The following is a 22,811-nucleotide window of genomic DNA, read 5'->3' on the forward strand; positions in this document are numbered from 1 at the left end:
ACTGCCTGAGGGAAAGTGGGATACAATAACGAGTGTGATTCCACGCCTTGGTTTTTCCCCCAGACATGTCCAAGCTGCAGATGGACTTCACGCTGCTGAAGGAACGCCTGGCCCAGCTGGAGGATGGCTGGACTAACGGGGGCTTTGAGTGGTTGGACGGTATGCTAGTCCAGGCCCTGCAGGCTGGGGATTGGCTGCTCATGGACAATGTTAACTTCTGCAGGTGAGGACAGTCAGGTTGTCTATAAAAACTAAAGTATTTGAAATGTGAAACAATTTCTGGCAGGGTTTGACAAAGTGACAGACAATTTAGTTTAGCTTTTTGTCTGTTACACATTGCAGATATGCTTTAGTTTAAATTACATGTTTGTGGTCTCTTTTGAGAAAGAATTTAGTACCATGAAAAAGAATAGGGCAGCATCCACAATCTGTGCATAACCTTCCTTTCATTTGGCAAATCAGGCTATTTGCACACTGATTTATGACTGACAGATGGCGATTCCTAACCTGACCGGAAACTAAAGGCTTAACACAAGAACAACTCCAAACTTCAATGATCAATCCATTTTAGATACTATCAGTAAACTTACTTATTGCTAATGCCTTTCTTCAACATCTTGTACCCCATCTTGGCTTATTAAAGAAGCTGCCACATGAATATCCATCAGGAAATATTGCACCACTAACATCAGTCAGTATGGTATAAACCTACCAGCAAATGTCAACACTGGTCAGTTGAGACGCTAAATGTTGTGATCCTTCTATCTCCAGTTTCACAGTTAAAATAACATTTCTTTCTTAGCTTGTAAGCTACAGCCATCCGCTAAGTGTTTTTACATACCTACTGGCCCATGTTTGGATCAATTGGACTTCTAGAGAAGCCTCAAGAAATCAATAGTCAAGCCTGAAAAAGGGTCAGTGGCCTAAAAAGAGCCAATTGAGTGCATTGTGTGTGTTCTGTCCTTAGTGCCTCAGTCCTGGATCGCCTCAACGCCCTGCTGGAGCCTGGTGGATGCCTCACCATCAACGAACGCGGCGTCATAGACGGAAAGACTCCCCAAATCACCCCACATCCCAACTTCAGGTAGTACAACAAATTAAAGCTAGTTGACCTCCTGTTGAAGTCATTGAATAAGCTGGTGCTCAGGTTATGTGTGGGTTGTGCAGATTGTTCCTGACCATGGACCCCGTGCATGGGGAGCTCTCCAGAGCCATGAGGAACAGAGGGGTGGAGGTCTACATCCCAGGGGAACATGAGGGCGTCTGCTGGGACTCACTGGACCTGAAGACCCTGCTTCACACTGCTGGGGTATCTGGGGACTGTGTGTGCGATCTGCTGATTGAAATACATAAAAGCATTAAATCTGCCATCTGGGGTAGGTACTGAATAATGAAAACAAATGACTGAACTGTCTATCAGAGTTTAAGATAACACTGAATCTTCTTTCTTTCAGATTCTCCTGCCTCATCATTGGCCTCTCTCCTGCAATCGGGCACCCTGCTGTCGTGTCAACTGCACAGAGGTGTGGATATACCCAGCGCCCTGCAGCACGCCTGTAGAGAGGCATACTCCCTGTGCCAGCGCACCACTGCCAACCAAAAGGTATCGTCGCCTCATTTCCCATGCATTACGTTCTATAATATTTCACTTTTGTCTCACTTTTATCAACCATATGGAAAAACATCTGTCTCACCTGCATCCCTCATCTGTGATGTCCACAACAGGTCTATTTTTGGGAACACTTTTTGTTTTCTTTATATACACTTTGTTGTCAGATTACCATTTAAACTGTAGTATATTTTTGCAGGATGAAGTTTCATTTAATTTTCTGGTCAACATTTTCTATTCCATGTGTTTTACTTTGTGTTGTGCAAATTCGAATCGAAAGAGTATGTTCATGAATAAACATTACTGCTTAATTTTCCTTCTAGCAAGCCCAGCAGGTGATTGAGCAGCACTTGGCCATCCTGGACACGGAGGACTGGGGCAGCGGGCTGCTGTGTGCCGGGGTTTGGCCTGACGGCTTCCCCTCCGCTCTCCTCTCCACAGAGGACTCCTGCTTCTCCGCCGTTCTCCGAGACGGACAGGTTCTGGCATTCTGCCTGAACACCCTCAGCCTGCAGGGCAAACGGTGAGGATGTAAACAGCAAACACATGAGTCTGCAGTGGACAAAGTGCAACACAAGCAGGGATTCAGTCCAAATCCAGTCAAGTGTAAAATTAACTAGGAGGTCCAGTTGGAGTTTTGAATCCATAAAATGCATTTAAACACTGCAGAGTGGTTTATAATACTCACAGACAGTATTGTACAACCCTGGAATGTTGTTGCATCTTTCGTTAAAATAACTGAGGTTAATGGTATAAATCCATCATTTGTTTAAAGGGAATCTACCAGGAATATGCTCTTGCTTTTATTTAATAGAACAAATTATTGCCAGGATCACGTTATTCACAGATGGAACTATGTTTTAATATGGATGTCACAATGACTTGTTCCAAAATAAAGAGCTGGAACCTGAACAGGTTTGAGCTGTTAGTCTAAATGCATCTTAATCAGCATCTTAATTGTAAATACTGAAAGGAGTCATTGTGTGAGTGTAATTTCTAAAAGGGAAGATCCTACTCATCAGCACTATGGGGAAAAAAGGCATGACGTCTATTACTGTCTGCACAGGAATCTACCACTGAGCCTAAGTGACCTGCAGAGGGCGATGCAGAGCAGTGGTGTCCATGAAAGCCTGGTGTTCTCTGACGGTGTGGTGGATCTGGAGGCAGGAGACGCTCTAAAGCTGATACCCACAGCAGTGAGACTGGTCACAGAGAGAGCCTCTCATGGGGACTGGATCCTCCGCAGCAGCTGGCTCTCCCATCTGGGAAAGAGCTACAAATATGCTCCTGGTTTGTGAAAAATATAGTCTCATATATTGTACTTATATTCATTACAAGGTATTCAGCACAATTTTCTTTTTAAGAATTCAAGTGACGTGTGTTTGTCAAACTGCAATGGGAGATAGACCAAAGATTCCTCATTACAGAGAGATCTCTTGTGTGACACTGACCAAAAGAATAATAAATAGTTGAGATTGTCCAGCACTGTCTAGTATCTCGTACATTAAAACTATGTTGTTGTTGGCTCTTCCAGATTCTGCGCGGGTCCAGGTGGAGGCAGGAAATCGGTCTCTGAAAGCTGTGTTCGCCTGCAAACTTGCTGCTAAGGGCAAGTCCCTCACAGAGCTGCTGCAGCCTCACAGCACAGGTAACGTTTCTGCTCATGATCTTGTTCTTTCATCAGCGTTTTTTCTTGTTTTTTGGAAAGATAACGGAAGAAGCCATTAACTCTAGTGATCAGGAACACTAGCAGTAAAAGGCATTTTTATTTGGCTGTCTCACTCATGTAGATATATAAGATATATAAGTTCAGTATTTAGAACGAGGAAGTTTGTAATCATTTTTATCAGAAAAAGTTTTTGTTAATCTTCCTTCCAGCTCGAATAGTATTTTCAATTCAACATTCCTGCTATCAGAAACTATGTTTACATTAAGTGATTGGAGGTTATCTACAATAACACACTAACTTAGCAAAATGTAGTCACTTACCACTGGGGAAAATGAACTATCTTTGGATAAACAACAATTACAAGATGTAAGGAATTGCATTCTGTGTCTCTCACCAAGTTGATAATCATTGTGTGTTATGTTGCAGATGAATACAGGATTCTGGTGGACATGCGCTGGAACAAACAATATCTGGACATTTTAGCCAACAAGTGCAGCTTTGAGGATGAGGAGAGATACATGGAGTTTTTGGAAGCACTGAACTCCGTAGCTAACAGGTAAACAAACAGCCTTTAAATAGTTTTCCATGTAAAGAAATCTGACTCAGCCATGTTGCCTATATACCACTCAGGAAGAAAGATAGTAAACATACAAGGGATAGCAACACATTTCAATAAAGATACATTAAAACACAATTTCAGTTCAAAATTATTACTGCATATGTATTGTATTATTTTAATTGTATTCTGCTCAAGTCTAGAATGGTTGATAATTGAAAATAAAAGTGTGATGTATGGTAACACAGGTATAATTATATGTGAAATGTGTGATGCATTAAGTAGCTGCTGGACATGTTCAAGTTTGATTGGTTTGTGTGTTTCTTAGGATCGTTATGATGATGGACAGAGAGGAGAGGTCTGTCATCTGCACCTGTGCTATCAACATCTCTGCGCAGAACTGTGCCCTGAGGATAGCCGCAGCCTTCAGTAAAGGTAAACACAGAATACACTGGTTATTTATAAACTGGTGGAGTAACGTCTCGATACCTGACACCCACCTGCATTACTGACTTACTGTACCGGTTTGAAACTAAATCCAAACATCCACCCAAGAGCAACAGAGTGCCATCAGTGAATTTCATGTGTCTGTATCTTTCCCTCCCCTCACAGGAACTGTTGATATCGGTCACCTGCCTCATCCGGTGCTGATGCACCTCCAGGCGTTCTTCGACCTGTGGAACACCTTCACGCTGCAGGCTGTGCTGAGCGGACAGAACTTCATCTCAGACCACATCACGTTTGAGGTGAAGACTGTTGCTTCATCATTCACTTTCCACCCATGATTTTCTTTTCCTGGATTAACTTAATGAAGATATTATTACTGCTCTGCAACTGCTGCTGCTGGTGCTTCTACTACAGCACCTAACCCCAGCTTGTCTACTTGTCGTGTCTTAGATCATGCAGTTGCTGCAGTGGCTTGATCGTTTCTGGGATGTGTGCAGCACGCTGCCGGCCGACTCGCAGGGCATCTCTGTGCTGTCTCTGCACTGGCAGTGGGTGCAGAAACACCTCATCCTCCGGCTGCCGCAGCTGCTGCTCGGAGACACCGACACCACATTAGAGTAAATATTTACCTTCACACTACTCATATTTTCATTTAAGTTACACAATTTAGAATTCTATATGTTTTGTGTATATTTGCTGAGAATACTGACATTGGAGAGATGGTAGCGTATTGAGATTGCAGTTGTACATATTGCAGTAATTTGATTTCACACATTACCAGTGCATTAAAGCTGTGTGATAGAAACTTTATATCACACTGTCTTGAGAACTAACACTTATGACTGTGCTGTGTCCAGAGGTCATCAGGAGCTGCAGGTGGTCTCCACAGCCATCCAGACTGTCCTCTCTACCCCGGTGTCTGTGGCCACAGCATTAAAAGGCATCCAGAAAAATCTGGGGAAAGCTCTGCCATTCAAGGTGAGGAAAGTCAAAATCCAACTTTAAGAAAAGAAAGTAAAGCTAGATTATCTGTTTTTATGTGTGTTTATTTACATCTGTTTACTTCAAAAACCGTCTCATCTTCCTCAGTTGGAGTCGGTAGGTAAGTGTGCGTCTCGGCTGCAGCTCCTGAGTAAAGCCTTAGATGTGAGTGATCTGAGGCTGGATGGCAACACTGGGCCTTGGAGAAACGATCTGCTCCGACTTCAGGGTGCTGCGCTCCAACTGGACATTAAAGAGAGTCTGCTGGAAGCCTGGGGCCTTGTTCTGCTGGCAAACAACCAGCTGGATCCTCAGAAGTCGGGTGAGCTTGTGTTACAGAAAGATCTTTCTACCCCTGAGAGAGGTGAAGTTCGTCTGTTGTTTCAGCACGAAATGTCTCAACAGATGCTTTACCTACTTTACTTTACTCATAAACAATAATAAAGCTTTATTTATATAGTCGTTTTCTAAAAGAGTTACAAAGTATTTCACAAAATACATTGGAATATAACAACTCAGAGCAAAACAATACAAAAAAAGATAGATAAGGAGAGAAAATATTTAAACCAAACATTTGAATAGACTATTTAAAAGTCTGACATTAAAAGGCTTTCCTATAAATAAGGTGTTAGGCAATGATTTAGAAAACGTATGTAATGTAAACTAATGTAAATTTAAACTGATTTTTAACAAAAATATTAGTAAGATAAAAAACAAATATTGATTATTTTTAACTTTCACATGTTTGTTTTAGATGCTAATGGAGCACCAAACATTAAGCTCTAAACAACTTTTAATATCAAGTTGTATTTGGTTAATTAACTGAAAAATTCTGTAATTCTTGTTTCCATCCATTCAGGAGTGCTGGACAGGTTGGTGTCCAGTGTCGAGCAGCAGCAGTGTCAAATGACCTTCAGGGGTCTCTTAGATTTCCGCTCCATGTCTGACGAGGAGGAGCCAGAGGTCGGAATCCAGCTGCCCAGAAAGGAGCTTCAGCAGCTCAGCCGCAGAGCCCAGCTCTGGCCAATGATGGAAGAACTGGCTGTGCTCAACCAGCTGCGACTCAGCACTGACCTGCTGCATCTGGCTCTCTCTCCTGGGTAAAAATCTGCCTCTCACTCAACAACACAACATTTATGGAGACTGACCCTGAACCAGTTGGCAGTTCCATTAACTCTTGCTGTTGATTCTGCAGTGATCAGGAGGCAGAAGAGAGCATACGCCGAGAACTTTCCAGGCATCTTCGTTACTGCCTCCAGTCAACACCGATGAATGTCAGTCAGCTGCAGCCCCTCTGGTTCCTGCTCAGCAGTGACAGGGTCAGTAGAATAAGCATAAACAGAATCACAGCTTAGATTACATTCTGATATATTATTAAATAAACACAATCGCCGGAAACACCATCGCCTAATCAACAGTGCTAATGCTTCTTCTCCCCTCCAGCCGTCTGAGGACCTGCAGTTTGTGTGGTGTGACCTCTTGTCAGAGGCTCTGTCTGCCTTGTGGACCAGCTACGTGACCTCCAGCCCAGACCGCTGGTTGAAATGGGACCCACTTAATCCGGAGACCAAGCCGGGTCCAAAGCTGCCCCATGGAGCAGATAATATGGTAGAGGCCTTTTAACGACTACGTCTAACTGTGATGTTTCAGTCAGCCTGCTGATTCTCAGATTTTCCAGCTGGTCTGGATATAATTACCTGAAGAGTGTCCATGTTGTTTTTAGGGTCCAGCCTTGTTAAGCAAAGCAGTGTGGTCGCACTGCATGCTGGGAGTGCTCATGAGCAGTGAGACAAGAGATCGTTGGGAGCCGTCAGCAGCCGTCCTGCTCTCCCTCTCCCATGTCACCCTGGGGGAGTGGAAGGAGAGGATCCAGCAGCTGCAGGATGTGTCTGCAGTGTTGTGGGACAATATGGCCATCCCTGCACTTACAGAGTTCAGGTAGATAAGAAGAAACGTATATTCTTAGTCCTCTCAGTTCTCTTAAAAAAGGTTTTTAATCACCACCACATCTTTTCAGGGGCACCGACTTTAGACTGCAGGGCGTGGTCCTGCGTCGGCAGCTTCAGAGCATGGCTGACCTGCTGCCTCCCAGTCTGCAGGAGGGCTATATGGAGAGCTGCGAGAGCCTGGTGGAGGATGCTGACCCTCTAATAGCTGCCCAGGAGATCCAGACTGTCTTCAGAGACTTCCTCCCCCCCAATCTGCTCCCTGACAGCCTGTTGGAGTCCTGCATCACCTGCCTGCAGCAGTACGTCCAAAGCAAGGTCCAAGGCACCAACTCGCTGGCCCGCGCTGGAGTGTTCTGGGTCAACATGGGCCTGTTGCAGATTAAAGTGTGGACACCACAGACCATCTTTGACCCAGCTGTGAAGAGGGCCTACAAACTCAACTACGCTCAGCAAGAGGTCAGTAGCCGACTGGTTTTAGTGCTTAATATCCTGTTGTCTGTAAAAACTACTCTTTATTACCCATGACTCCCTTTGAGCCATGAGTGTATCATGTGATTTTTCATGTAATTTATTTGATCATAATCCATAACCTCGATCAACATGGATCTTAGCTGATACAGCCTTGGCATTAAACTTTATAACAGCAGAATAACAAATATACTGTGATGTCTGAAGAAAATGTGACAAATAAAAAGTAAATTGTGTTGTCTGACGCAGTCTTACTACAGAATGTTCCATTCTGCTTTGAGAAAAGGGTTGGGGTTAGTGGTAGATACTGCGGTGGTTATTGCTGGAAATACTTTAAACTGATGCTTCCATCGTTTTCTTGCAGCTGACTCTGCTGCAGGAGGAGTGGAGAGGTCGCAGTCTGTCATCTCAGCTGATGACTGGAGCAGAGCTGGAGGAGAGCAGCACCACTGATGGCTTCCAGCATCCTCGGATCAGGTCAGAACCAGTCTCACCCAGTGACCTTCAATATGTATTCAAATATTCACATTCGATGATTCCAATAGTGATTCCAAATTGTGCAGTTGTTGAGAAGCAGTTGTCTTTTAAGACATCAAACTGACCTGTGGTTGTTGTAAGTAGGCCAGGTGTAGAGGATGTGAGGGGTGGTTACCATCCCATTTAATTCTAAATGACCAAAAATCCACAACCCCTTTCCAATGGATCAAATAATTTCCACAGTTCTGTATGGTATTTTGGTGGTTGTAATTTGTTATTAAGCACAAATGAGAACCATTGTGAATTTATAAAAAATCGGCAGCAAAATCGCTCAGCAGTTATCTGTAGCAAAAGCGCCACATTAAAACTGCAAATATGACAACTGACTTGAACTGAATAAATAAGGTTTTGTAAATTCAGATAACTGGATGAAATTATATAATTTAATTCACCTTCTGGATGCAGGTACTTGTGGATCCGTATGCAGCAGGTGAAGGATCAGATAGCTGAGCTCTCCAGGAAACAGGCTTGTCGCCCTCATGAGCCTCAGTATGGTCGACTCTTCCAGGAGCTCCAGCACTACCTCTGCAGCATCGGCCAGACCTCCAGAATCGAGGACCTGCTGGCTCACCTGCTGAAGGCCCTGCAGGGCTCCTCCTCCAAATCCAGGTCATTTGTTCAGAGTCTGCTGAAGGAGGAGGCTGTGTGGCAGAACTCCCAGAAGCGCTTCTCCCAGAGGCTGCCCGAGGAATACCCCTTGTACCCTGACGTGGTCGGGCCAGTGCGGACTGGCATCCTCCAGCTCCGACATGGCATGAGGCTGGTGGCCTCCCAGGTGGCTGCCTCACTCACGCCTGTGCCAGGTCTGCACAAGCTGGTGTCCTGCCTGCTGGCCTTCCCCTCCCTGTCCTTCAGTCTTCCCTCTTACCTGGCCCGGGCTGACTTCCTCTGCTCCAGCACTTGTATGGATGTTCTGCGCTGCCTGGGAAAGCTCCTTCCCGCACAGGACCCTGAGCATGTGGTCCCCAAGTCCTTAACGCTGCTTCTGAATGCTCTGCTGCTCGTGCAGTGCCATACCCTTACCACAGGAGAGTTCAGCTCCAAGGCACACAGCCTCTTCAGACACATCTGCCAGGTCAGAGAATTGATTTATGTGTCAAACATCTGTCTCCCCTTTCTCACTGTTTGCAATGTAATGATTGTTGTATGTTATCATCTTTATGTAATCAAAATAAGTTTATATTCTGTACGTTTTTTTAGTCAAACATTTGTTTTACAAGCTGAACGCTTGCTGCTGTACTGACTGTAACATGATGCTTCCCAGGCTATGGTGAACGAGTGGGACGACCAGGAGAGACAGAAGAGAGAGAGAGAGCAACTGGAGGCCAGTCTGTACCGCAACCGCTCTCGACTGCACGGCTCAGGGCTGACTGAGGAGCAGCAGGAGGAGAGGGACTTCAGACACCAGTTCCCACAGTTCAACAAGGTATTGACAGAAATGCTCACACATGTTTTAATATGTGTGGAGATCAGCCACTGGCTGGTGCTGGCACAGAGGCCATATATTTTCAGGTTGTCCGTACATCCATCCATATTGTCCGTCCCATTCTCGTGAGCATGATATCTCATGAATACCTTGAGGGAATTTCTTCAAAATTGGTACAAATATTCACTCAGACTCAAGGATGAACTGATACAATTTAGGTGAGGTCAAAAGGTCAAGGTCACATAACCTTACGTTGTTCTAAAGACAATATGCTAGTTCTACCCAAAGGGAACATCATAACATGTTGCACAAACATTCATTTGGACTCAAGGGTGACCGAAAGTGAATTTCGTGTTCAAAGGTCAAGGTCACTGTGACCTCACAGAGCACATATCTTGCCAAATCTCCAAACTCCTTGAAATAATTTGTTTGGTTAACAGTAGACAACACTAGATAATATAGGGCCAAAGAGCTGGAAGGACAAACTCAGAGATGGCAATCACTGACAGACTGCCATTAGTTAATTTTATATAAAGGAAATGGGATCATACTTCCTCTCCGCTCATTCTTTGTGTCCATGCTCTTAATCAGGATTTTGCAGACATCATATCCCAGCCAACCCTGGAGGGCCCAACAGACTCTGAGATTGACGAAGAGGAGGAGAAAGCCCAGGAGGAGGCAATTGACAGCGCCTCCCTGTCTCCGGCTGCCATGAACATGGTGGTCCAGGTCCACCAGCAGCTGTGTCTGGGATACGCCCGATCTCTGTGGTATCAGAGCACAGTAACAGCCAATCACAGCAAAGAATCCATCAAAGTTCTGGTATCCTCCTACCAGATCGCTGCCCCTTTGATGTCACGCTTCTATCATCTGATGGGTCAGTATCTTTTGTTTGCTAGCAGTACAGAAGAATTGCAGTGATGTAAATGGAAACTGGTTCATGGTTTGCCCTGGTTCTCCCTCAGATGCTGAACTGGACCAGCAGTTGACAGGAAGTGAGCTGCTGCTCTCTGCCCTCCTCCAGAACACGGTGCAGGGCTCAGGGGGTCCCGATGGTCTGCGTGTCGCCTCAGATGGACCCTATGACTTTTATCAGCAGCCCAACATGAGCGAGGCCGGCCAGTGTCTCCCTGTTCTGGAGCAGCTGAGTGTGGCAGTGAAGCAGAGACTGGAAGACTGGCCAGACCACCCCGCACTCGTACAGGTCAGTTCGGTTTTTACATTAAGGTTTACAGCGAGTGAGCAAGAAGGGATTCAATATTTCCAACCAAGGAATGTAACAGGAAGCAAGACCTCTTGATGTGCATGTGTTGGTTTATTCATTTGTATTATGTCTGGGTGTTTGTGATTTTGTAAGAGGTTGCCACTGCAGAAGAAACAGTTTACCCCAAAATGTTTGATTGACATTTAATCTGGAGTAATTTACACTCATCTCCTTTAGTAAAATGAGTGTGAAATAATCTGTAAAATTAAAACAGAACATAATTCACTGGTGGGAGAAATGGTATTAGTGTCCACATCCGCACTTCAGAGGTCGCAATGGTGGATCCAGTACGGCGGATTCTATATCGTGCGGGCTGATCGTAGTGGTAATGGCAGATCCTGTGTTGCATTGGCATCATATAATGGTGGTGGACCACGGCCGAGGCGGCGCCTGATGATGGATCTTAATAAGCGGCAGTGGACAATGACTGTGGACTATAGTGGCATCCAATCTTTATGGTGGATCATGATCTTGCTGGCTGCTGACCATAGACTATAATTGCAGCAGGACTGCTTGACATATAGTATTGAAGTTATTCTTCAAAATGTTTACCCTCATCAATGCTGCTAAAAACTTTAATCTTGATGATGTTTTCCTACAGGTGACATCTATTGCACTTCTGTTCCTCCTGGGAGAGGGATCCCTCACATGTGGCTCTCTCTGAAGTTTCTACATATTTTTACTTTGTTAAAAGGGTTTTTAGTAGTTTTTCCTTACTCTGGCTGAGGGTTAAGGACAGAGGATGTCACACCATGTTACGCTATGAGATGAATTGTGATTTGTGAATATGGGCTTTACAAATAAAATTTGATTGATTGATTGATCTACTAACTGACCGATTTAACTTAATAACTTAATTACGTAGAGAAAATTTGTGAGACAAATCCATGGGATTAATAGTTACACAGTAAAAGTACTAAGTGATATAATTGATAATTTCTGTAGGCTGTAGGTAACCTTGTGCTTTACATGCAGCTGTTATTGTCATACAGAGTCTTTTGATGAGTTATTAATTTTGGGGCTATAAAATGTAACCCTGTGTCTGTGTGTGTTGTTTTTCAGCTGATTGTGGTGGTGGAGAGGATCATGATTTTCAGTCTGGCCAGTCCACTCGCCAAATTCCTTAACGGTCTGGAGATTCTGCTAAGTAAAGCACAGGTGAGCTCAGTTCGCAAGGTGCCTCACAGGATATGTATTTTTAACTATAATGTTTAGAGTTGCAGGAAATGTTGATACATTTGGAAAATATGATCTGACAATTTTAATAGCCAACATGTAGAAAACTAAAAATCTTGTTACAGTTTCTGAAATGTTAGTTTGTTGTTTAGAGGAGAGCTCTGTGTTTCTTGTCGTCACCTCTGTTCTCTGCTGCTGTCCTCAGGACTGGGAGAATAACGCCAGCCGCTTGGTCTCTCTGCGGAAAGAGCTGGAACCAATCACCCAGCTCATTATCCAGTGGCGCAAACTGGAGCTCAAGTCAGTCACAGAAGGATTCAATCCAGACAGTTTTCTATGTTGTTTTTTGAAGTACTTAGTGTGGAGAGAGATCAAACTCCTTGTTTTAATGGAAATGTGTCCTGTCACTTTTGTCTGGTAGTTGTTGGTCGAGCAGTCTGGACAACGCAATGAAGCGGCACAATGAGAAATCAACCAAGCACTGGTTCTCTATATACCAGCTGGTAGAGAGGTATCTAGCGGAACAGAAGAACGAGGCTAATACAGGTTATTCCTTTATTTCTACAAACAATACATTTGCTTTTAACAACGTTGATTTAGCGATTAACCTTTTTCTATATGACGTGCATGAATACGTGAAATTGTTCAGAACACCAACCCTGGCTCTTGTCTCACTCTCCTCTCAGGTGAGGAGGTGGAGCGCCTCTCCCTGTCCTCAGTGTCCTCCACTCTCCAGGCCTTCATGGAGGGCTCCACCCTGGGAGAGTTCCACACCCGCCTGACTATGCTGCTCAGCTTCCACTGCCACCTCCTTCTGGTCCCCAACCAGCCTGGACAAGGTCAGCCATCACTACTCTGTCCTACACGAGGCCTATACCATACATGTCCGACTTATAACAGTATTCATATGTCCCACATATGAGTTATTAATCACCATGACCAATCCTCCCCTCTACATGGACTGTGAAGTATCTTTAGATTAGCTTTCTGGTCACACCATCGTTACAGGAACCCTAATCTTTAATTACAGTGGAGACCAAGTGCATATGTCATAATTTTATGATATTTTTAAATTATCAGCTCAAAATATAAAAATAAGTGTAGGATTCCTGCTCAGAATCGTTGAATTTTCTCAAATAGTGACTGGGCCTGTTATTCACCTCAACTGCAGAATGTAATGCATCTTTAGTTGAAGGAGGTTTGTATAAGAGAAAGGATTTGATGAGTGTAATTCATCATATGTTAGTATAAAGCTTAATTTTGATGTGCTCCTTTTGCCCTGTTTTGATTATGCCTTTACTACAAACTCAACACTTCCTCTAACCTTTTCAATAGCTTTTTTAATAGCAACCTTTCAATTCTAAAAAGAGCTTTTGTTGTGAAATATTAATAGTTATGCCTTATGCAATGGTCATCTTATGGTTTTCTTGAGCCGGCCTTTATTTGTTCATTTGGTCATTATTCAAGACCAACCTTTTAATCGACTGACATTTATTGATCCATTGACCAGACAGGGTCATCCCCAGGAGCTTCACCAACAAGTCCACATGTTGTGCATCATGCTGTCATATGTCACTGAATAATGTGGTGGAAGTAACTTTTTCAGCACTGGAGTTATCGTTTCAAAATGCATTTGACTTTGACTTGACCTTCAGTTCCAGGTCAAAACAAGATAATATTTGCTATCTGTTGCTTTTTAGCCAAGAGAGAGAGAGACTCCAATCTTCAAGAGAGACGACGTGTTGACTTCTTCCTGTTTTACAGAGTCTTTGTCCAGTCTGCTGTGGAACCTGCATAAATACTACAGTCAGTTTTCTGAGTGCATCCAGACCAAAGTCAGTCAACTCAGGCAGCCCATCGAGAAGGAGCTCAAGGTAAATAAGTGTTTATTAGTGTCCTTGTTTATTGCATGGTCCTTTGAAACCTTGTCCCTGCATGTCAGATTAATGCCTTTTTGAATAAATCTTAGAATATACAGAGCATGGATATTAAAAAGTTCCACTGTTGTTGTTTTCAGGACTTTGTCAAGATTTCCAAGTGGAACGATGTCAGCTTTTGGTCCATCAAAGTGTCAGTGGAGAAGACACACCGGTAAGATATGTTCTGGATTTGACCCTGTTAAAGAGCCCAGTCTCCCTCATTCCCCAAGCTAAAGTGTCTTTGGACAAGTTACTGAACTCAAAATTGTATGATAGAGAAAGTGCTGCACATTGTTCGGTGAACGGCTGAATGGCAAAACTGTAATGTTAAGTGCTGTGAGTGGTTGATAGAACTGGAAAAGACCTTCAGACACTTACTACTCAGGCAACCAAAATTCACATCAGCTGACCTCATGGGGGCGCTATACATTTCTTACATGAAAATCTGCATTAAGCGGCACGTAATACATTCCGTTCTATTTAGATTAATGTTAGATTTAGGATTTACTTTAAAACTGCCATCAAGGTCAGATTTAAATAAACTTTCTTAAAAAATCAGTTCAAGGTTTTATAAACATGTTTAATCTTTGGATCCTGTTTGGAACATACCACCTCTAGAGGGCGTTGGAACGAAATCATTAAAAAATATATATCCTTTAACTGAAAGCATTATTTTCTCAATAATAATATGACAGTCTAAGATCAGGTCAGTCAACAACCAATAGTCTGCTTTTTATCAGCAAAACTCACATTTAGTTGAATATTTAAACGTAAACAGTACATAAATTCTCATTGGATTCTTTTGTATTTAATGTTCAGTTCGCAGTCTAGTTGAGGAATGATAAAGGTAAAAAATGTCCCAGGTTTCATCCCATAGTTAAACTTGCACTGTGAGTCTCTTTTCTCTCCATCCCTTGACTTCCACTGCTGTTTACTCTGCAAGTTGAAGGTGTAAGAGGCGGATTAAATAATTCATCTTTCCCCAAACTCACCATGTTGTACAGATCAACAGCACAATAAGTCATAATGGTTCCGTTTCAATGAATTTAATTTCTTTTTTCTGATGTGTTGACTTTGTGTCAGACAATCCACTTGGACTTTACCACCACAGGCTGTTACATTCTGCTCATATCGTCTCCCTCAGGACTCTCTTCAAGTTTGTCAGGAAGTTCGCGGAGGCTCTGAGTGGTCCAAGTGCCCCTGCTCTGGTGGAACAGGGAAGCAGCGCAAGCTTAGACAGTGTAGACACCAACCCTGAGGAAACCCCCATCCATCGAGTTCGCAAGGCTCTGAAGAGCACTCTCCCCGGGAAGGGCAGAGATCTGCAGGTACAAGTCTCAACAGGACACATTAGTATTTATCTCACCATCACAAATTAACAATCCATTCATTTTATTTTGTTTTGTTTTGAATCATTTGAAGCTGAATAATGAATAAACAACCAGAGATAAACTGTGTATTTCAGGATGAGGAGCCGGAGGAAGGGGTTGAAGCTTCATCTCTACAGGGACGTCTGCCTGTTCTCACCAGGAAGATGAAGAAATTATGTAACCAGCATGTGAAGAAAAACCCAGTACCTGAACTGGCTGAAGACCTGGACTACTTCACAGGTAGAAATAACACTCCTAGAAAACAATTGTTTAAAGTTTACATTTACTGATCAGTCATGCTGCTGAAAGGATAAAGACTTTGCATTGTAAAGGGACTTAATGTAGTTTTTCATCATTGGAGTTGCTGTGGAGCATTGTTTTGATGAGCACGTCTCCCTGTGTATGGGGACGCTGTGTCCGGATGTTGAAAAAAAATGTAGACATGATTGTGATTACAAGGCAGCGCCACATGATGCTCTCACTTGATTTGTTGGTACAAGGTTTTAGAGTCCAGCAAAGGTCCAAAACTCTGTTACACTGTTATCTCCAAGTCAAATGTAGACCCGTCCGGATCAGCTCACATTTGACCATCGACCTGATTCAACCATGGATTTAACACATTTCTTGAATACACAGCCACTCACATCAAATGGGTTATTTCATCCCTGTCCTCCCGTTTTGGTTGTTGATTGGTGGATCAGCACCTGAGCTCCTGCAGCTCCCAGTGGGATTCCTCAGCCACAACGTACCGAGCTTGTGACAATAACAACAAATACATTGTGACACTTTCTACAAACAGCAAAGCCGATTAGAACATATTCACCACTGGCTAATCATATGTTGATATGATTCATTTTTTAACTTGATGATTCCCGATCAGTAGTGACAGTTATTTGTCAAGAGTGGTTTTGTAATATTTTACAGATAAATCAATCCTTGCAGTTGACTAGGTTTTATATAAGCTGATTTAGATTTTAATTTTTATCAAGTATGAAATTATATTAATATATATATATATATTTTAACCATTACCAATTACATAACTTTTTTTTTACAAAACCCATGGGTATCTGATTCAGTGCAGGTCTCTAGTAGGAGGGGCCACAAGGAGGGTTTTAAACTTTCGAACTTGTCTTTTTTCCAGGCGAGGTCATCAGCAACCTGCGAGACTTGCAAAGTCTCACCATCAACATGTCGGCAGAGAAGGAGAAGCAGAAGTCTGAGATCAAGCAGATCCTTCAACAGAAGCAGAGAGCTCTGTCTGACCTGTTCAAGATGCTCGCAGATATCGGTAAGTTTCCCTTTTCTGACTCAGACATGTCACATAATATACTGACTTAAAAGAAACAACAAAAAATGCAACCTTTCTGTCTGTGCCCTTTGAACCCAGGTCTCTCGTACCGTAAAGGCCTGGTATGGAACAGGACAGCTGACCCAGAGAAAACGCTCTGTATGCAGCCGCTGGAGATGAGCACTGCTCTATCTGCTGCCAGCAACCAGGAGCAGGCTGAGAACACGTAAATAGATCCTGTTCCCACTCACACCGAGCACCAACAGCTGAAAGACACTGTTTTTCTTTTGCTGAATCTCTGCCAAATTCTGCAATTTTCTGTTGAGTCTGCCTGCCGTGTTTTATGTTGGAATATATTATTGTGGGCACTATCCCATGATATGGCTGCAGTGGATGCTGTCCAGCAAAATATATGAAGTCTAACCTCAGGTTTTCGAGAGACAATTTATCAAATTAATTTTTATTATGAATTGTAGCTTTAATTCAATTTAAGACCTCCTAAGTAGTGGACAACACAGTGTACTCCCTCCAAACCATGTTCTTTCTTGTTGTTGCAGGTTGTTCACAGAGCTGTTGGCAGCGTGGGATGGATGTCAGAAGTACTTCTATCGTTCATGGGCCAGGAAAACGGTCATGCTGACTGCTCTTCAGCAACCGGCAAAGGTAACACACAGAGTACTCTCAGTAAGATAATCAACAATTTAGTCTTGTTTGTGTGTTGTGTGTATTTATCCTGAAGTGTGTGTTATTGTGTGGTTGTAGGAGCTGGGTCTGGGAAACATCGAGCGCTGCAGAGGCTTCACCTCTCACATGTTCAAGCTGCTTCTCAGACAGAGGCGACGTCTGGCCACACTCACAGAGCAGTGGGTCCATCTCAGGTCAGTGTGCGGCCACGGGACAAGATTTCTAAAGTTACTTTTTTTTATAATAATGTGGGTGTCACACTAGAGGAATACTGTTTTCATTTACTGCTGTAATTATTTTGTTAAATTATTTATTTAAATGTTATTATTATAATCTATGATCTAAATTGAGTTGTGTTTTTGTTTACTGCAATATGACCTTTTGTCCTTTTCCATCCTACCACCTCCAGGAGGCTGACTAACAGTATACAGGACATCAAGACCCACCTCCAGAGCCACAGTAATGACCCAGGCTGTACCATCCCGCCCCAGGCCTCTCTCCAGGGCTGGGTCAGCAGAGGCCAGGAGCTGGCTGCTCAGTGCACCACACTCCTCCAGCAGCTGGCCTGGCTGCTACAGTGCTGCCCCGAGGACCTTCAGCAGGTAGAGGAGACGAGCAGCTGCAGGCAGCAAACCCTGAGGTGCCCGTCCCCGCTGGCTGTACACCGCCAGCCTCCAGGTTGCTTGATGAGGAGGGGAGATACCACGTGGTGCCAGCTACACCAGCATGTGACCGCAATGTTGAAGCAGAGCAAGAGCCTGAAGGTGGAGCTGGACACTGTGGCCAAGCAGAACTCTGAGAGAGTACTCCACACATGGTAAAACAGTCCCACAAGTTTATTTTTATTTTTTAGATGTCTAATGTACAGTCCTAATTACACTGCTATTTTTCCACAGGGACCACTTTGTGATGTGCTGTTCAAGCTTCGACCAGCTGGGGGCTGTAGCAGCTCAGATGCCCAGCGTGGAGCAGCTCTTCACCCCTGCCACTTGCGTCGGGAGCGCAGAGAGTCAGCCGGCCATCACCACGAGCCTGCAGTATGTCAGAGCCCAGGTGGAGACTAACATCACTGAGTTCACCACCTGGAAGACTCAGCTGCTCTCCCTGGGACCCCAGCACCCGGGTGAGTTCACTGACCAGTCTCCCTGATGCTGCCATTCCGTCAGGGGTCACTGACAGACACACACTCACTCTCCTCCTCCCGTTGTTTGACAGATCTCCAGTCTGCCTTCAGTACTGAGTACTCTGCTGAGCTGGAGACAAACATCAACACGGTGCTGTGCGCTGTCCAGGCACTTGTGAAGAGGAGGGAGAAAGAGACACCGAAAGAGCAACAGAAAGAGCAGCATGGAGACGACAAGCGAGGTGAGGGTGATGCAGAGGGTTCAAGCAGTACTGTCTGCACAGCTGCTGGATGGAATATTCAAAATCACATGCAAATGCAAAGTCAAAATCACAAACGTAACTATTAAAGATTAAACTAAATGGATTCTCTCCGCTGCAATACACCCTTTTACTTAATAAAAGTAGGTATGACAGTCTAGGTAATAAATGGAGAACGTCAATAACAATTTGCACAATAACTATGTGTTCTAACTGTTTTCATCCACAGTATCTATTACAAATCCTTGCGTTTCAGATCATCTTGGTGAACCCCTCAAAACAGTTGTGTGTGAACAATTTGGGACACAGCAATTTGATTAAGAGAGGTTAATAGTCACTAAGAAAACATGCATCATCAGCAATGGGAAATCACCTCTGAAAGCATTTCTTTGAAGCTGTCTTGATCATGTTTTCAAACAGCACTGACAGCAGTTATGGTTGTCCTTAACGATCCAATGTTATTAGATGTTTCAGAGGGAGCTGAAAAGCAGGAGGAAGAAGAGCCTGTGGAGGACCTGCTGAAGCCCGGTCACCTGGCCCGTCTCATGGAGGAGGAGCTGGAAGCAGAGGTGGAGACTCTGTGCGTGGGAGAGGTTAACGTCAGACTGGAGAAGCTGCTCGGCACGCTGAGAACACACAGAGACGCTTGTCAACCACCACAGCTCCAGGTAAAAACAACTTCACATAGAATATCTGGAAAACAACTTATCTGTAGCACTTTAGTGACATCGTATTCCTCTGAGTAATTTTAAAGGGCCAAAGAATATTTTGCTCATTTGTAGCATAAAATCACAGTAATGTCTTTTCGAGAGTGATAATGTTGACAATTAACACCCAACCTCTCAACGTGTTCTGCCATATGGTTTACATCATGCGTAATGTTTAGCAGAATCAGTATCCGGGTTGCTCTGTTTTAAATCTGTCTCTTTTGGCCATTGTGTGTGTTCAGGAGGTGAACCGGGCGTGCAGCATGCTGGTGCGTCTGGAGCCCCTGCTGGGGATTTACTCCGACCTGGTGCGATACTACGTGGCTGTGTCCCTGGGAGCACACAGGAGCACGGGCAAACTGCTGACTGTCCTGGCCAGCATCTTCACCGAGCTCGCCCAGAAGGTACAGACACAACAAACGTTTCTCCGCTTCACTGTAGAATTGTTCTTTAATAACTTATGCAGGCATTATTGGGTGATTAAGTTCAACTTAATGAATTAAATGATTGTTCTGTCGTCCTCAGGGTTTCTGCCTGCCCGAGGAGCTGACGGCCGGTGGAGATGGAGAAGGTGCCACAGAGTTCCACGACTATGAGGGTGGTGGTATTGGAGAGGGAGAGGGCACCAAAGACGTCAGTGACAAGATTGACAATGAAGATCAGGTAATGAAAGGAATTTTTACTAATAAATTGATCTCACCTCTAGCTGGCTTTATTGTTGAGCTCTCAGCTGCGGTGGTTGTTCCAAACAATGAGATTTTGAATGAACTCCCCTGGCTCTGAAACAAATGTGACAGAGTCAGTTATACACAGTCAAAATACTATGTGAAACAACGTAAGTGCAGATGTCCCAACTACCTGAGGACCAGCAAAAAATATCCAGTTTCCAGTGGTATAAAACTGCCAGCAAGAGGTTTTCTGTGCATCTGCAATCAAATCAACAAAATAGGGAACATAATAAAGACATGAAGTTACCACAACAAAATCCTGTAATTAAGAGAGTGGAAATCCAGTCAATTAAACCGAAGCCTTTAAGACCTTGCACAAGTCTTTTAGTAAGTCACGTTACTGCTGAATCTCTAAAGAGGATTTTTGGTTTGGTCAACATTTCTCCTCTTCCTCCTCCAGGTGGAGGACACGTTTCAGGAGGGCCAGGAGAAGGAAGAACAACAGGATAAAGAGAAAATCAAGGCGGAAGACAACGCTATTGAAATGTCAGAGGACTTCGATGGCCAGATGCATGATGGGGATGAGAAAGAACCAGGTAATGTGGTACACCCATTTTAGGTTTTGTTCCATTTCTTGGTTTTATCTATTGTTTTCTAGTCCCTATTGCTGGCTACTGGGAAACTGGAGTAAAAAAAAACTCAGTCCTGATTTGTTCACACAGACTTCAATGGGTTTGTCAAACCCAGGTCTTGTGACATGTGATCTGCAAAAAGTGACAGTCTGTGTTAATAAGCTCTCAGCTAATTAAGTTTGTGTTGAAGCAGCACGTAGAATAGAAGGAAGGGCTTCTCTTAGATTTCTCACGCCCTTCATGCTGTAAAACTGATCAGAAATGTACTCGGATGCAGGCACAACTTTATTGTTGCTGTGTAAGATCAGGCTAGGAAGGCTTCTTTTTTATAAGAAGATCGCCAGAAATTAACTCATTTTTTATCATCCTGTGCTGGTGACCTACGACAAAAACCTTTCAGAAAGTAAAGATGCCTTTTCCAAGATAACTGCTCATAAGATCCGTCCACCATTCATCCTTCTCAGGTGAAGATGAAGACTCTGATAAAGAGGACCAGGAGGAGCTGGACAAAAAGATGGGGAACCTGGGTGAAGGCGAGACTGACACCCTGGATGAGAGGATGTGGGGAGATGATGAGGATGATGATGAGGAGGAGGAAGAGGAAAGTGACCAGGAGGAAGAGTCTGGCCAGGGCATGGACCAGGTAAAGGACACTAGATTACCATCAGGCTAAAACAATATTTAAAATACGTCGTTGATGTCTCCACTAAGTATTGTATTGGCTGTTTTTCATATTAATCAATATTAAAAACCAGTGAGGTGTTGTTGGTGTGGCCTAACTTCCTGTCAACACTGGATTCTGTGTCAGGGTGAATCCGAGCTGGTTGCCAAAGACGACAACTTGGACGCTGAAGAGCCAAACAAAGACAAGAAAAACCAGGATAAAGATGAACAGATGGTTGAGGAGGAGAAAGAAAAGATCCACGAGCAAGGAGATGAGGTAATATTCATTAAGAACTGAAGAAGAGGTACTCCTCCCTGCATACGCTGATCTCCTCTTACTTCTGTGGGTGAGCTGTATCTGATCTGTGCTGTTGCTGTTTCTCAGAGGGAGTTTGATGAGAATGAAGTGGATCCGTACCACGGTCAGCAGGACAAGAGGCCTGAGGCTGAGGCCATGGATCTGCCCGAGGATCTCAATCTGGACCAGGATGAAGAACCTGGAGATGATGGAGAGGGCGAGGGTGACGGTGAGACCTGCTGCTGAACTTAGAGCTGCTGCTTTTTTAACTATATGAACATGTTGTTGAAGGACAGTGATTTTAGAGGCAGTTGCTTGAGGGGAATGAAGCTGATTGACAAACAAGAATTGATATTTTGACAAAATGGTCTCAGAGTATTCAGACCTTTTGCACACTTAACTGTGTGGTAGATTTATTAGAGTGGGAAAAAAACTCCCTGTAATGTAAGATAAAAAATGTTAAACAATAAAACCTAAGAAATTATAATGTCCTTTTTGGTTAAAATACGGTTTAAATACATTCAGTATAATATCATCTACAGGAAGTCAAAGAACAGCACCAAAGCTGTTTCAGCAACACATAACCTTGAGAAGATATTGTGCTAAAAACTGAATACAAATATTTCTGATGTATAAAGAGGCATCTTTTGGTAATTATACATACACAGAACGTGCAACCGTATCTCTGAAATACATTACCATAACTTTTAGCCTCTGAAACATGTTTTCCCTCTTCAGAAGAGAATCCCTTAGACATCGATGAAAAAGCCATGGACCTGGACGAGAAGGAGGATGGAGAGAAAGATGGAGGAGAGGATGAAGGAGCAGAGGAGATGCAGGAGGAACAGACAGACCTACCAGGAGAGGAGAAGGAGAAGGAGAAGGAGCAAGAGCCCAAGACTGAAGAGGAGGAGGGAGAAGGGGAGAAAAAAGGAGTTGACGAGGAGTCTGCTGCGCAAGATGAAGAGGAGGAGGAGAAGGAGAAGAGTGGACAAGAGGCAGGAAGAGATGAAGATCAGACTGTTCGTGACGACAAAGGAGACAAACCAAAAGTGTGTATTTAAAGGAGCTTCTGCAACTTCTCTCCAAACGCATACTTTTGTTCTCCGTTTCA

General features: G+C 43.7%; 1 protein-coding gene across 1 annotated transcript in view; it reads left to right on the forward strand.

Annotated features, from left to right (window-relative positions):
- The window catches only part of mdn1 (midasin AAA ATPase 1), a 54,744-nt gene that overhangs the window by 25,176 nt on the left and 6,757 nt on the right, over positions 1-22,811 (forward strand). The window contains exons 44-89 of the mRNA XM_062410842.1: positions 64-223; positions 968-1,084; positions 1,168-1,376; positions 1,455-1,603; positions 1,933-2,132; positions 2,676-2,899; positions 3,144-3,257; positions 3,705-3,834; positions 4,163-4,269; positions 4,447-4,580; positions 4,732-4,898; positions 5,139-5,259; positions 5,371-5,584; positions 6,122-6,362; positions 6,458-6,581; positions 6,706-6,870; positions 6,986-7,200; positions 7,280-7,667; positions 8,044-8,156; positions 8,622-9,291; positions 9,481-9,642; positions 10,234-10,519; positions 10,608-10,846; positions 11,969-12,064; positions 12,288-12,382; positions 12,504-12,628; positions 12,769-12,921; positions 13,847-13,956; positions 14,100-14,173; positions 15,146-15,329; positions 15,467-15,611; positions 16,516-16,662; positions 16,762-16,888; positions 17,220-17,325; positions 17,425-17,540; positions 17,756-18,163; positions 18,243-18,469; positions 18,562-18,711; positions 19,195-19,397; positions 19,679-19,840; positions 19,962-20,099; positions 20,565-20,700; positions 21,201-21,379; positions 21,545-21,676; positions 21,785-21,926; positions 22,436-22,749. Of these exons, the coding sequence (XP_062266826.1) occupies positions 64-223; positions 968-1,084; positions 1,168-1,376; positions 1,455-1,603; positions 1,933-2,132; positions 2,676-2,899; positions 3,144-3,257; positions 3,705-3,834; positions 4,163-4,269; positions 4,447-4,580; positions 4,732-4,898; positions 5,139-5,259; positions 5,371-5,584; positions 6,122-6,362; positions 6,458-6,581; positions 6,706-6,870; positions 6,986-7,200; positions 7,280-7,667; positions 8,044-8,156; positions 8,622-9,291; positions 9,481-9,642; positions 10,234-10,519; positions 10,608-10,846; positions 11,969-12,064; positions 12,288-12,382; positions 12,504-12,628; positions 12,769-12,921; positions 13,847-13,956; positions 14,100-14,173; positions 15,146-15,329; positions 15,467-15,611; positions 16,516-16,662; positions 16,762-16,888; positions 17,220-17,325; positions 17,425-17,540; positions 17,756-18,163; positions 18,243-18,469; positions 18,562-18,711; positions 19,195-19,397; positions 19,679-19,840; positions 19,962-20,099; positions 20,565-20,700; positions 21,201-21,379; positions 21,545-21,676; positions 21,785-21,926; positions 22,436-22,749 (8,318 nt within the window). The remainder of the gene's footprint in view (positions 1-63; positions 224-967; positions 1,085-1,167; positions 1,377-1,454; positions 1,604-1,932; positions 2,133-2,675; positions 2,900-3,143; positions 3,258-3,704; positions 3,835-4,162; positions 4,270-4,446; positions 4,581-4,731; positions 4,899-5,138; positions 5,260-5,370; positions 5,585-6,121; positions 6,363-6,457; positions 6,582-6,705; positions 6,871-6,985; positions 7,201-7,279; positions 7,668-8,043; positions 8,157-8,621; positions 9,292-9,480; positions 9,643-10,233; positions 10,520-10,607; positions 10,847-11,968; positions 12,065-12,287; positions 12,383-12,503; positions 12,629-12,768; positions 12,922-13,846; positions 13,957-14,099; positions 14,174-15,145; positions 15,330-15,466; positions 15,612-16,515; positions 16,663-16,761; positions 16,889-17,219; positions 17,326-17,424; positions 17,541-17,755; positions 18,164-18,242; positions 18,470-18,561; positions 18,712-19,194; positions 19,398-19,678; positions 19,841-19,961; positions 20,100-20,564; positions 20,701-21,200; positions 21,380-21,544; positions 21,677-21,784; positions 21,927-22,435; positions 22,750-22,811) is intronic.

This window comes from Platichthys flesus, chromosome 18, assembly GCF_949316205.1.
Source record: "Platichthys flesus chromosome 18, fPlaFle2.1, whole genome shotgun sequence".
Classification (NCBI taxonomy): domain Eukaryota; kingdom Metazoa; phylum Chordata; class Actinopteri; order Pleuronectiformes; family Pleuronectidae; genus Platichthys; species Platichthys flesus.